Raw genomic sequence first — 15,245 nt, 5'->3', positions numbered from 1 at the left:
CCATTCCCGGAATGGCGGGACTGTCATATGTTGAAAGACGGGAGCGACTAGGCTTGTATACACTGGAATTTAGAAGGATGTGAGGAGATCTTATCGAAACATATAAGATTATTAAGGGGTTGGACACGTTAGAGGCAGGAAGCATGTTCTCAATGTTGGGGGAGTCCAGAACAAGGGGCCACAGTTTATGAATAAGGGGTAGGCCATTTAGAACTAAGATGAGGAAAAACTTTTTCAGTCAGAGAGTTGTGAATCTGTGGAATTCTCTGCCTCAGAAGGCAGTGGAGGCCAATTCTCTGAATACATTCAAGAGAGAGCTAGATAGAGCTCTTAAGGATAGCGGAGTCAGAGGGTATGGGGAGAAGGCAGGAACGGGGTACTGATTGTGAATGATCAGCCATGATCACATTGAATGGCGGTGCTGGCTCGAAGGGCCGAATGGCCTCCTCCTGCACCTATTGTCTATTGCGGACATTGGACTTTGTCTGTGGAACTGGTGCGCTACAATGCTGAGGACTATATTCTGCACTCTGTACCTTCCCCTTTGCTCCACCTCTTGTACTTGAGTTTGACGATTGTATTTTTGTATAGTATTATCTGACCTTTAGACTTTAAAGATACAGCGCGGCAACAGGCCATTGGCCCACCGAGTCCGCACCGATCAGCGATCATCCCGCACACTAGCACCATCCTACACACACTAGGGGCAATTTACAATGTTTTTTTGACCAAAGCCTACAAACCCTGTGCATCTTTGGAGTGTGGGGTGAAACCGGAGCACCTGGAGGGAACCCACGCGGTCACGGGGAGAACGTACAAATTCTGTACCCACAGCACCCATAATCAGGGTCGCACCCGGGTCTCTGGTGCTGAAAGGCAGCAACTCTACCGCTGCGCCACCGTGCCACCCCAAACGGACAGCATGCAAAACAAAGCTTGAAGAAGGGCCCCGACATGAAGCGTCACCTCTCCACAGATGCTGCCTGACCCGCAGAGTTACTCCAGCGCTTTGTGTCAACCTTTGGTATAAAGCAGCAACTGCAGTTATTTGTTTCTAAATGAATTCCTTAATCATCTCTCTCTTTCTCTCTCTCTCTCTCTCTCTCTCTCTCCCTCCCTCCCTCCCCAGTTTGGTGAGAATCATGAAAAGACCAAAGAGAGCTCGGAGTATTTGAAGTACCTCACGCAGCAGGCAGTGGCTCTGCAGCGTACCATGAACGAGATCTACAAGAATGGATCCAACGCCAGTATTCTTCCACTCAAGGTAGGCCAGGCGCCGCGCAGAGAGCGGGCAGATTGATCCGCTGGTGCTTTGTCAGCATCTCCCCACACGGTCTAGTGGCCAACTCTGGATCACTCGTGTGTTCCAACGGGATGTGAGGTGTTTAATCGTTTCCCTTTGTTGAGGGAACTGGTTTCCGTGGTCCATCGGGGTGAATCACAGCACGGTTTGGCAACAGTCTGGGCAGGAACGAACTGCAGGTGCTGGTTTAAACCAAAGGCAGACACAAAAAGCTGGAGTTACTCAGCGGGACAGGCAGCGTCTCTGGAGGGAAGGAATGGGTGACTTTTCGGGTCGAGACCCTTCGTCAAACTAGGTTTTTTGAAGGCCATTGTTAGCAGTATGTTGGGTGAGAACGAGAAGCTGGTGCAACTTGGGTGGGGGAAGGATGGAGAAAGGGAATGCCGGGGTTACTTGAAGTTAGAGAAATCAATATTCATACCACTGGGCTGTAAGCTGCCAAAGCAAAATATGAGATGCTGTTCCTCCAATTTGCGTTTAGCCTCACTCTGACAATGGAGGCCTAGGACAGAAAGGTCAGTGTGGGAAAGGGAAGGAGAATTAAAGTGTTTAGGAACTGGGAGTCTGAAGAAGGGTCTCGACCCGAAACGTCACCCATTCCTTCTCTCCAGAGATGCTGCCTGTCCCGCTGAGTTACTCCAGCATTTTGTGTCTATCTTTGGGAACAGTTTACACAAGAACACAAGAACACATGAAATAGGAGCAGGAGTAGGCCAACCGGCCCCTCGAGCCCGCCCCGCCATTCAATACGATAATGGCTGATCCTACCCCAACCCCCTTCCCACTATCACCCTTCTTCCCACCCAAAAGAACCATGTGATCTCCTGGGAGAGGCGAAAAAACGGATAAAAACCCAGGCTAATTTGGGGGGAAAATCTGGGAAATTCCTCTCCGACCACTAGCTAGGCGATCGAAACTTGTCCAGGAGATTACTCAGGTCTTACTATACTAACCATAGCTCATGTCCACTTCCCTGCCCGCTCCTCGTAACCCCTAATTCCCTTGTCTATTAAAAAACAATCTATTTCCGTTTTAAATTTATTTAACGTTCCTGCTTCCACAGCTCCCTGAGGCAGCGAATTCCACAGACTAACCACCCTCTGAGTGAAGAAGTTTCTCCTCATCTCAGTTTTAAAAGAGCCCCCTCTTATTTTAAGACTATACCCCCTAGTTCTGGTCTCCCCGATCATCGGAAACATCTTTAGCGCATCCACCCGATCAAGGCCCCTCACGATCTTATACGTTTCAATAAGATCACCTCTCATTCTTCTGAACTCCAATGAGAAAAGTCCCAACCTACTCAACCTTTCCTCATATGTCAACCTCCTCATCCCTGGAATTAACCGTGTAAACCTTCTCTGCACTGCCTCCAGAGCAAGTACATCCTTCCTTAAATATGGACACCAAAACTGCACACAGTAGTTTAGTTTAGAGATACAGCGGAGAAACAGGCCCTTCGGCCTACCGAGTCCACGCCGACCAGCGATCCCCGCACATTATCAGTATCCTACACACACTAGGGACAATTTACAAGTTTACGGAAGCCAATTAACCTACAAAGCTGTACGTCTTTGGAGTGTGGGTGGAAACTGAGGATCCCGGAAAAAAACCCACGCTGGTCACGGGGAGAACGTACAAACTCCCTTCCATTGACGCCATTAAAGTCCGATCAAAGATAATCTGAGGGTCTCCAATAGGTAGATAGTGGTTCAGGACCACTCTCTAGTCGGTGGTAGGATGGTTCAGTTGCCTGATAACAGCTGGGAAGAATCTGGAGGTGTGTGTTTTCAAACTTCTGTACCTTCTGCCTGATGGGAGAGGGGAGAAGGGGGAGTGGCCAGGGTGCGACTGGTCCTTGATTATGCTGCTGGCCTTGCCGAGGCAGCGTGAGGTGTAAATGGAGCCAATGGAAGGGAGGTTGGTTTGTGTGATGGTCTGGGCTGCGTCCATAATTCGCTGCAATCGCTTGCGGTCTTGGACGGAGCTGTTCCCAAACCGTGCTGCGATGCATCCCGATAAAATCCTTTCTGCGGCGCATCTGTAGAAGTTGGTGAGAGTTGTAGGGGACGTGCCGAACTCCCTCAGCCTTCTGAGGTAGTAGAGGTGTTGCTGTGCTTTCTTGGTCGTTGCTTCAGTATGGGTGGTCCAGGGGAAGTTGTTGGTGATATTGACTCCGAGGAATTTGAAGTTTTCAGCCATCTCTACTTGGAACCATCAATGCAAACTGGGGCGTGTGGACCGACCGCTTCACGTCCTGAAGCCCAGCACTATCTCCTTTGTCTTGTTGACGCTGAGAGAAAGGTCGTTGTCTCGACACACGAGGTTCTCAATCTCCTTCCTATGTTCCGTCTCATCGTTACTCGTGTCTGTGTGTGCATGCATATATAATTATGAGAGGCATGGATGGGCGAGGCAGTCAGACCCTTTTCGCCCAGCATGGAAATATCAAACACCAGAGGGCAAAGATTTTAGGTGAGAGGGGCTCAAATTTAAAGGAGACTAGACCAAGTGGACCCCGTTGGGCCCAAACGTCTCCTGCATTGGTGCAGCACCCTCTCCTTCCCCTCTTGCCCTCCCTTCCCCCCCTCCCTCCTCCTCCCTCCCTCCCCCTCCTTCCACCCCCCCCCCTCCCCCTCAACCCCCCTTCTCCCCCCCTCCCTCCCTAGGAGATAGATTTAAACTTTAAAATGTGAATTTCTTTTAAAATATAACACCGATTTCAATGAAACTTCTTCCATTAGCACCAAAGGGACGACGTTGAGTAAGGTGGGCCTAAAAGTGTCGCGCTATCGTGTACCGTTTTGGCTGTAGTTCTGGAACAAACAAACGAGAGTTTTAGTGTATAGATGTACAGGCAAATGTAATACACAGAGGGTGGTGGGTGCCTGGAACATGCGGGCAGAGATGGTGGTGGAGGCAGATACTATAGTGGCATTTGGATAAGCACATGGATATGCACGGAATGGAGGGATATGGATCATGTGCAGTTGGTCTTGGCATCATGTTGGGCACAGACATTGTGGGCCGAAGGGCCTGTTCCTGTGCTGCACTGTTCTATGTTCTGAAGATAGTCACCCTGTGGTCTCCAAACAAAATGCGATTTTGGCATCGTGAACACCAGTCATTCTGAAGTGATTTGAAGTGCTTTAAAATCCCCGATTGCTGGCTGTGTACCACAGACTAATTACCACAGAGTAATTTCGGGGGAAATTGCTGCAATTCAGGGCCCCTTTTTAATATTGATGTCAAGTGGTTAATCCTGTTTAGATTATGCAGTATTATGGAGACTGTGTGATTGTAACATCCCCTGTAAACTCTCGAAGAGAAGGCCAGATCGAGACATCGCGGTTTAATGTTTCTGCTGGGACAGAGGGAGCAGTGGTTTCAATGGTTCAATGATGCTTTATTGTCACATGTGCAAGGTGCAAACACGGTGAAATTATTTTCTTACAAACAGTCCAGTAGAGTATCACCATATCACCATTGATTAACAGTTGTACAGAAATAGTCTACTGAGCCCACATGCAAGAGACGCCATGTTTTGCCGCCATTTTCCAAGTCCAGTCGGCGCTCTAGTTGTTATAAGCGGTGCCTGATCCAGGCGAGCCCCAGGCTGCTGTGGGGCCTATAGCGATCGCCTTCCTTGGTCGACCAGGGAACCCACGTCCCTCTCCTCCCCCGTCCACCTTTGTTTCCCGGGGATAGAAACAAAAAGCTGGAGTGACTCAACGGGACAGGCAGCATCTCTGGAGACCGGGTCGAGACCCTTCTTCAGACCGGCATGGGGGTGGGGGTGGTAGAGCCTCCTGCGGTCGACCTCGAGGGCGCAGTGGGCCAGGCCTCGGTTCCCCCTCCTCTCCCACCGGCCTCGCTCCTCGCCTGTCCGTCGTTATCGCCGGCTCTGGCCTTTGGGGGACGAGCAGGGGCCGGCTCGGCGGGCTCCCAACTTCCAGGCCCCGGGTCCGATGGGCCCTGGGACCGTGGGCCGGCTCGGTGGCTCCCCCTGCAGGCCGTGAGTGGCTGGGTTCATGGAAGAGCGTGGAACCACTGACAAACCACAGGGTCATTGACGACACAGACTGTGCCCAGAGAGACCTGATGCAGGGGAGAGATGTCCACACGCCTCCTCCACCTCTTCCCAACCCCACAGTAGTCCGCTCTAGTTTAGAGATACAGCGTGGATACACCGAGACCATGACAACCAGCATTCAACGTTTCAAGGTCTGTTTATTGTCACATGTACCAATTAAGATACAGTGTCCCACATCCCAAAGACGTAGAGGTTTGTAGGTTAATTGGCTTCTGTAAGTTGTGTCTGGTGTGTTGGATAGTGCTAGATGGCATGGACTCGGTGGGCCGAAGGGCCTGTTTCCACGCTGTATCTCTAAAGTTAAACGAAAGTCTGCCTTATGTGTATGAGACACTTTCTTGCTGGTTAATTCTGAACCCCATTTCTTGTGCGTTGGTGGGGTGCTCTGTTTAGTTTGGAGATACCGCAACGAGACAGGCCCTTCGGCCCACCGAGTCTACGTCAACCATCGATCACCCATTCACACTAGTTCAATGTTGTACCACTTTCCCATCCACTCCCCACACATTGGAGGCAATTTACAGACACTAATTAACCTTGATTAGTTAACTAACCAAATTAATTCTTGATTAGCACGGTATCAGAGGTTATGGGGAGAAGGCAGGAGAATGGGGTTAGGAGGGAGAGATAGATCAGCCATGATTGAATGGTGGAGTAGACGATGGGCCGAATGGCCTAATTCTGTTCCTATCACATAAACTTATGAACCTACAAACCTGCAGTCTTTGGGATGTGGGAGGAAGCTGGAGCACCCGGAGGAAACCCACGCGGTCACGGGGAGAACGTACAAACTCCACACAGACAGCACCCGAGGTCAGGATCGAACCTGGGTCTCTGGTGCTGTGAGGCGGCAGCTCTACAAGCTGCGCCACCGTGACGCCCTCAATTATCATCTGGTTTAGAATCACTTGAACTGTGCCCTCATTACAAAACGATAGACCGGAGAGAGCTTTATCAACCCAAAACATCTGCAATTCCTTCTCTCCAAAGATGCTGCCTGTCCCGCTGAGTTACTCCAGCATTTTATGCCTATCTTCGGTCTAAACCAGCACCTGCGACTCCTTCCTGCACATTTAACTGTATATATATATTGTTTACAACTCTAAAACCATTTCATCGTTTGAGCAAGAATACTTTTCCTTCTTCTTGGAGTTGCACTTCATGTCCCAGGTTGTGTGGTGCATCCCAGCCCACAGCTGCCTGGAATGGATCGTATTGGAGTCGGCGTGGGGCATTTGGGTTGAAATCTCACCGATAATGAACCACAAGAACAGAGCTTGACATTCAACTCTCTGGATAGGATTACTGCCTGCCCCAGAGATGTTTGAAGCAGCATCTCAACGTCTCTGCAGCCAAAAGCACCGACAAAGCACCTGTGATGAGAACAGAAATCAGACACTGTGGTAGTTCATTGAAGGGTCTTTCCGTGCATGAGCCCGGGTTCAGGTGGTCCTGTGATTGTGTAAACTGGGTTTGTTCAGTGCTCTGTTTAATGCCGGTTTCTCTCCTGCTGTCTTTGTCACTTGGCAAGAATACCCAGCAAACAGCTGTTTCCATTACCATCGTAGATAGACACAAAATGCTGGAGTAATTCAGCGGGACAGGTAGCATCTCTGGAGAGAAGGAATGGGGGGGGCGTTTCGGGTCGAGGCCCTTCTTCAGACTTCTTTATCGTTGTTACTTTTTTGCATATTTTTCATTCATTTGTCCTCTATCTATCTGCATCATCATCTACATATCTTTCATTCCCCTCTCCCCCGACTCTCAGTCTGAAGAAGGGTCTCAACCCGAAACGTCAGCCATTCCTTCTCTCCAGAGATGCTGCCTGACCCGCTGAGTTACTCCAGCATTTTGTGCCTGGTCTTTTATTATTTAAGCAAGGATCTGCCAAACTAGCTGTCTCGGGCGTGAACCTTTTGCCTGATCGGTTCCGCAGCCTGGCGGTCCTGAGTTAATTGTTTCTGGATGTCTATGCGGAGGACTCGTGCAGGGGCAATTTCACGAGCACCAGAACAGTTGCAGTCAGTCATTTTCTCCCTGCCTGTCCCTTGATCGTTCACCAAGGAGCATTGACGGCTTCATGTTGCCATGGCGACGCCAGCTTTCCTCCTCTGCTCTGTGTCCATTTACCACAAGCCCGAGGGAGAGATGTAGGCCAGGGGAAGCCCTGTGCGTAAGTGAGAGGGGCAGAATTAGGCCACTCGGCCCATCGAGTTGTTGACACTATTACCTCTACTGACGTGTCGAACAAAAGACTCTCAACCAAGGTTTAGATTTTTTTAGATTTATAGATGCAGCGCAGAAACAGGCCCTTCGGCCCACCGAGTCCGCGCCGCCCAGCGATCCCCGCACATTAACACTATCCTACACACACTAGGGACAATTTTTACATTTACCCAGTCAATTAACCTACATACCTGTACGTCTTTGGAGTTTAGTACAACTTAATCATCATTAACACTCACGTATCTTGAACATACATGCAAACAATTGACTTCTAATAACTTCCCATTTACTTTACTATTTCAGCTTATCACGTCTAAAACTAAATCACAAAACTCGTGCTGTGGAGTCAGATATTACTCGTGTGAATGAATCGGCCAGATTCACTCTGTTTGCCTTCTCTGAGCTTCCAACTCAGGTCCCTGCCTCTCGCCACGGCCGTTCCCTCGTTGTTGCACCCTTCTTTTAGACTAATTTTCCTTCAATGTTGGAAAGGAAGCCTTCGTTCTAACCCAAGGCTCTCATGACCTTAAAGTCAATCGTTTCACGTTGTCACTCCTCCAAGGGCAGAATAAGCAAAACACATCTTCGTTCTTATCAGGACAGAGAGTTCTTAATTGCATGGCCTTAATTTATTTCTCGTTGTAGAGTTATTTTGCAAAATGGTCGTTCCAGGCACCTTATCTTCACTGCCTAGCCGTGAAGTTACCTTCAGCTCTGCTCCCGCCAGATGTCAATGACGTGACCGTTTTCACCACACTCCTTTGTTCTCCTGGCTCCAGCGTTTCGCTCTATCTGTCTCTAGCTAGTAGCATCCCCCCCCCCCCCCCCCCCATAAAGCCTGTCGGGATACTTGACATCCAGTCCCAGGCTGTAACGTCTACGCTGCCATTCAATCATGGCTGATCTATCTCTCCCTCTCAACCACATTCTCCTGCCTTCTCATGCACGGTGGCGCACGGGTAGAGTTGCTGCCCTGCAGCGAATGCAGTGCCGGAGACTCAGGTTCGATCCTGACTACGGGTGCCGTCTGTATGGAGTTTGTACGTTCTCCCTGTGACCTGCGTGGGTTTTCTCCGAGATCTCCGGTTTCCTCCCACACTCCAAAGACGTACAGGTTTGTAGGTTAATTGACTGGGCAAATGTAAAAAGAAAAATTGTCCCTAGTGTGTGTAGGATAGTGTTAGTGTGCGGGGATCGCTGGGCGGCGCGGACCCGGTGGGCCGAAGGGCCTGTTTCTGATTGGGTAAATGCACAGAGTCTTTTACCCAGAGGAAGGCAGTCAAGAAGCAGAGGATGTAGCTTCAGGTGAGGGGGGAAAGATTTAACGGGAACCTGAGGGGCAGCTTTTTATTGTACAAAGGGTGGTGGGTGTATGGATCGAGCCCCCGGAGAAGGTAGTTGTGGCAGGTACTGTCACAATGTTTAAAACACATTTGATTAGATTCATGGATAGGAGAGGTTTAAAGGGATATGGGCCAAATGGTGGGACTAGTGTAGATGGGTGGTGTTGGTCGAAGTGGGCAAATTGGGCCGAGGGGCCTGTTTCCACACTGTGTGAACTTCACAATTTGTACCTCTTCTCTCCGTTTCTCACACTTGTTGTCTTTTCATCTTTGGACAATCATTTGCTAATCAAACCCCACTCACCTGTCACTTGCTGAGCCTTGTCCAGCCACGACCTCTCTTCCAGCCTTCTCCCCCCTTGTACAATCAGTCCGACCCAAAACGTTACCTGACAATATTTCGGGTCGACACTCTTCTCAAGGACCAGGCAGCATCTCTGCAGAACATGGATTGGTGATGTTTTGGGTCGAGATCTTTCTTTCCCCTCCTCACCATAAACCTATGCCCTCTGGTCCTCGATTCCCCTACTCTGGGCAAGAGACTCTGTGCATCTACCCGATCTATTCCTCTCATGATTTCATGCCCCTCTGTAAGATCACCCCTCATCCTCCTGCGCTTCGTAAATAATATGTATGAAACAAAAATCACTAAATTGATAACCCCAGTATTAGTGCAAAACAAAGTCAAAATCTTGAGTGCAACCAGACTGTGCGTAGTTCATAAGTTAGTGTAGAGTGTTCAAGCGCCTGCTTGCTGTAGGGAAGAAGCTGTTCTTGAACCTGGAGGTCACGGTTTTCAGGCTCCTGTACCTTCTTCCCAATGGCAGGAGTGGAATGAGCACGTGGCCAGGGTGGTGAGGGTCTCTGGTGATGCCGGCTGCCTTTTTGAGGCAGCGACTCCTGTAGATCCCTTCAGTGGTGGGGAGGTCAGTATCCGTGATGAACTGGGCAGTGTCCACCACTTTCTGTAATCTCCTTCATTCCCGGGCGTTCGAGTTGCTGAACCGGGCCGTGATGCAACCGGTCAATATGCTGTCGACCGCACACCTGCAGCAGTTCATGAGCGTTTGATGAGCACAGTGGTGCAGCGGTAGAGTTGCTGCCTTCCAGCACCAGCGACCCGCGATCGATCCTCACTAAGGGTGGTGTCCGTACGGAGTTTGCACGTTCTCCCTGTAACCAACCGCGTGGGTTTTCTCCGGGTGCTCCGGTTTCCTCCCACACTCCAAAGACGTACAGGTTTGTAGGTTAATTGGCTTTGGTAAAAAAACTGTAAATTGTCCCTATAGTGTAGGGTAATGCTCGTGTGCAGGGATCGCTGGTTGGCGTGGACTCGGTGGCCTGAAGGCCTTGTTCCCGCGCTGTATCTTTAAAGTCTAAAGACTCTTGGTGCAAGGCTGTAGGGAGATGTTGGGATTTGGACCAAGCCATTCCCAAACATGGCAAGATTGACCAAGGTATAAATGCGGGATCTCCCTGCTCCACTCCCGTGCCAGGGCACAATGAGTGACGTTGGCTGTGTGCTGAAGGGTGTGTGAATGGCCGCGGCATACCCAGCCAGCCACTAACTGCTCTTTGTCTTCATCAGTTCACAGCTCCCATCATGTCGAGTGTGTTGGAGCAGCTCAACGTGATAAACGGGATTCTCTTCATTCCCCTCAGGTAAGGACCCAACATTTGCACCTTCACAGGTCACACAAAGTCGGTGCAGCAGTAGAGCTGCTGCCTCACAGCGCCAGACACCCGGGTTCAATCCTGACCACCGGTGCTCTCTGTATGGAGTTTGTCCGTTGTCCCCGGGACCACCTGGGTTTTTCTAGCTGCTCCAGTTTTGTCCCACGTGCAGGTTTGTGGGTTAATTGGCTTGGGTAAAATTGTAAATTGTCCCTAGTGTGTGTAGGATAGTGCTAGTGTACGGGGTGATTGCTGGTCGGCACGGACTCGGTGGGCCGAAGGGCCTGTTTCCACGCTGTATCTCTAAAGCAGGGGTGGCCAAACTTGCTTCATGTAAGAGCCACATACGATAAAGTTCAGATGTTTGAGAGCCGCAAGACATGAACAACAGAGCCGCAAGATATGAACTTAAATATTTTTACTAACCATGAACATTAAACTTACGTTTTATTCCAATGGGGTCTCAATTCATACCCAGTAAATAATTATAAAGCTTGAAATTTTTTCTTATTTACCTTTTATATTAACTGTGATGAAAAAAGCTCAGCCAACATATTTCCACAAGCCGCATATTAAAGGTCAAAGAGCCGCATGTAGCTCGCGAGCCGCGCGCGGTTTGGCCACCCCTGCTCTAAAGTCTAAACACTAAAGGCTAAAGATGTTGCCTGCACATGCATTGGTTTTGAAACGTTTGAGGTTTTGAGACAGGCACATGGATGAGCAGAGAATGGAGGGATGGGGATAACGTGCAGGCAGATGAGTTAAAGGTTTAGAGATACAGGGTCATCGGCCCACCGAGTGCACTGACCATCTGTCGATCACCTGTTCACTCTAGTTCTACGTTATCTCACTTTCCCATGCACTCCCTACACTCTGGCGGCAATCTACAGAGGGCCATGAACCCACACACCCGCACGACTGTAGGATGTGGGTGGAAACAGGAGGAAAGCCAGCCACGTGGTCACGGGGAGAACGTGCAAACTCCGCACACAGACGGTCCCTGGAGCCCGTGAATCTGGCGCTGGGAGGCAGCAGCACTACCACCTGCTGTTCTGCAGTGTAGACGTTTAGTTTAACCTGGCCTCATGCAGGGCAAGGCGTTTGTGGGCCAGGGGCCTGTTCCTGTGCTGCACTGAAGAGTGTTTTATTGTCATATGTCCCGAAACGGAGGAATAAAATTCTTACATAGTCTGAAGAAGGGTCTTGACCCGAAACGTCACCCATTCCTTCCATCCAGAGATAGAAACATACGAAATGGGTGCAGGAGGAAGCCATTCGTCCCTTCGAGCCAGCACCGCCATTCAATATGATCATGGCTGATCATCCAAAATCAGTACCCCGTTCCTGTTTTCTCCCCATAACCCTTGATTCCGTTGGCCCCAAGTGCTATATCTAACTCTCTCCTGAATACATCCAGTGAATCGGCCTCCACTGCCTTCTGTGGCAGAGAATTCCACAGATGCATAATTCTCTGGGTGAAAAAGTTTTTCCTCATCTCAGTCCTAAATGGCCTACCCCTTATTCTTAAACTGTTCTGCCAACATAGGGAACATTTTTCCTGCATCTAGCCTCTCCAATCCCTTAAGAAATGGATTTGTTTCTATGAGATCGCCTATACTTCTATGTTCCAGTGAATACAAGCCCCGTTCCAGTCACTGAGGTACAGACGCTGCCTGTCCCGCTGAGTTACTCCAGCATTTTGTGTCTGTCTTTGGTGCAAGCCAGCTTTAACTGCAATCCCTTCCCACAAATACAATCCTTGCCCGAGGGCTCTGCCCGAGCTGGCTGCCTGCCCCTTTTCCGGGGTTACGTCTGTGCTGGGTGGTACTAGCGCGGGCGGGACTGAGCGCTGTCTGCAGGCACCCGTTTTTTTCAATTCCTGACCCTTTTTTTTATATATTAAAATTTTATTCCAAAAAAAAACATACAAACATACAAAGTGAAATGTGATTAAACAAAAGCCGCCTGTATCGGCAAAGTAAAACAATTATCACATTAAAATCCCGCCATCTCTGTCAACAATACATTCGACCCCCCGCGGCGACCAGCGTTCACGGAAGGCCTCGTGGACACTGCGTGCTCCCTATCCGGGGACGCGTGGGCACGGACGTAAGCCCGGAACAGGGGCGGGCAGCCGACCTCTGTGCGGCCTTCGACTGCCCGCTGCGGACGGCCATCTTGGCCAGGCCCAGGAGCAGACCGACAGGGAGACCCCCTCCTCCCTCCCGACCCCCCCCCCCTCCCCCCTCGGCAGGCACCCTGGGGGATTCCCTGGACCGCTGGGGGGGGGTGGAATGCATCCTCAACAAGGATTGTAAGGTACAGGTGCTCCTCAACTTACGATGGGGGTCACGTTCCGAGAAACCCTTCGCAAACCGAAAATATCGTACGTCGAAATGCGTTGAACGCACGCGGTCACGTGGCCGGAAGCGAGCGGCGCGTCGCTGCCGTTTGCACCATCGCAATATCGTAAGTGGAAGCGTCGTAAGGCGGGGAGCACCTGTAGTTGTGTGATATATTTGATGTTTAAGGATATTTGTTTTACTTTGTACTATGGTGGTGGGTTTGTTGGTATTGTTTTACATTGTACATATTATTCGCGTAATAATTGATTCAATTTATTTTTGGTTTAAAAATTTTTTTTAATAAATATTAATAATAATAACAACATGCTATCTTCTCGGTGTCCTGCGTCCTGCGTCCTGCGTGGTACAGTCAGAAGGAGCTGGAGAACCTGAAGGCTGAGGTTCACAGGCGTCAGGCACTGCAGGACACCTTCCGCATCGCCGTGCACGAGGACCCGGCGGAGAGGGCGGGAACTGAGTCAGACCAGGGGAAGGCCATCGTCGAATCGTCCACCGCCCAGGCTTCAGCGTAAAGATGGAGGAGGGGGGGGGGGGGGGGTCTCTCACCCTTCCAGAACCTTCCGGAAGCCGGGGCCAGGAGGAGGAGACCTGTTGCAATAACTGCTGTGTCTCACACCAAATAAATGCACTGGTACCTATTAATGTGTTGCATTTTAGTGTTTCTTTTTATTTTCTTCTTCTTTGGAAATGAAACCTGCCAATTGCAGATCTGACTAATATCAAAGCCTTAGTTGTGGCATCGGCTGCACAATGTGTTTTTTTTTTTAGGGAAAAAAAAACTATTTAAAGAAAAATAGTTGTTTGGGAACTGTCACTTGTAAAGTTATACAACTCACTTGTACAGTCACTAAAGCAATCAGCTCTTTGTAAACTACATGTGTAATAGCCTAAAGAAACTGTACATATAACAAATTCCAGATGAATGAACCTTGGAATACTTAAAATACTCAGGTCATTATAATGTTGTATAAGGGCACCAACTGAAAAAGAAATTGAGACTTTGATATTCAGAACCAACTTGTTCTTTCAATTTTGTTAATGATTTACTGCTGCTACGTCCAACTAGCTCAGCAAACAGGTCCCCTTCACCTGTGCAGGGAAACTATGCTCCCATTTTAATTTTCACCGACAAACGTCCACCTCTTTTTGTTTTTCCCCTCCGTTACAATCCACTTTAAAAAGCTGGTGACTTTCATATCCTGGAAACCGTCCACAATATTTGGAAACTTTGTGTGCTTGCTATTAGTAAATGGATTGTTCTCTCTCGGGGGAAGTCTTCTGCTTCGAATTTGAATTCGAGTTGGAATTGGAATTCGAGTTGGAATTGGAATTTGAATGGGAATTGGAATTGGAATTGAAATTGGAATTGGAATTGGAATTGAAAATGGAATTGGAATTAGAAGAGTCTTTAAAGCCAGTGAATTAGCCACGACCTGTACTAGGGTTTTTGGTTTGTATTGCATTGTGGCAAAGTTTCAGAGCAGTGTGTCTGAGGGACAGTGGGATTTTCTTAGTGCAGTTACAGTCCATGTGATGAGGCCACTTGCATTGAAAGTGCTGGCGTTGCACAGTGCACTCACCGGGAGGACCTTGTACTTTCCAGTAATGAGCTGTGACCAAGAGAGACAATAATGCTATTTTTTAAAATAAATGAATAACCCTCGAGCAGCCGACGTATGTTGTGGTACTGACGATACAGAGATACATTTATGAAGAGAAATAAGTGCTATATAGTATATTCTCAAATTGTATAATCGTATTTCACGTGATGTGATTATGGAATCTTTACACAGTAACTGCCTCTCATTAAGAATGTGTAAGAAGTGTTTGAGTAAGATAAATTTCCTTTTTATCTGAGTGACCACGTGATTTTCCTTGCATTTGCTTCCCAAACTGTAGCCTGGGTGTATCTGAATTAATGCAAAAATCATTCTAAATTGCCGCAGTCTATGCCCCACTGATTGTTAACATTATGCTAAAAGCTTTCAGATTTTTCTCAAATGCTGGAGGGGGGGGGGGGGGGGGGAGGGGGGGGGTGGTGGGCTAATTGTAAATGTGTGGCATTCTGTGTAGATTTGCAAGAAAGGCTGAAGGGGTTTCTTCAATGCAAACCAACTTGTTCTTAAATTATTTGAATTCACCATCAACTGTTCAATAAATGATGAACAAGGTGTGCTGGCTTGTTATTTACCTGTTTATTTCACATTTTGTTTCCAAAAGGAGGTGGGGGGGGTAGAAATCTA

General features: G+C 48.9%; 1 protein-coding gene across 6 annotated transcripts in view; it reads left to right on the top strand.

Moving 5' to 3' along the window:
- Positions 1-15,009, top strand: part of cluha (CLUH binding protein of NUMT mRNA a) — a 118,938-nt gene extending 103,929 nt beyond the window's left edge. For all 6 annotated transcript variants that reach the window (XM_078422781.1, XM_078422779.1, XM_078422782.1 and 3 more), the window contains 3 exons: positions 1,130-1,264; positions 10,551-10,624; positions 13,352-15,009. In XM_078422781.1, the coding sequence (XP_078278907.1) occupies positions 1,130-1,264; positions 10,551-10,624; positions 13,352-13,514 (372 nt within the window). In that variant the 3' untranslated portion in view covers positions 13,515-15,009. The remainder of the gene's footprint in view (positions 1-1,129; positions 1,265-10,550; positions 10,625-13,351) is intronic.
- The last annotated feature ends 236 nt before the right edge of the window (positions 15,010-15,245 follow it).

The sequence above is a fragment of the Rhinoraja longicauda genome, chromosome 26 (genome assembly GCF_053455715.1).
Source record: "Rhinoraja longicauda isolate Sanriku21f chromosome 26, sRhiLon1.1, whole genome shotgun sequence".
Lineage (NCBI taxonomy): Eukaryota > Metazoa > Chordata > Chondrichthyes > Rajiformes > Arhynchobatidae > Rhinoraja > Rhinoraja longicauda.
Note: the sequence above shows the minus strand (reverse complement) of the source record. Positions and strands in the feature narration are given on the sequence as shown.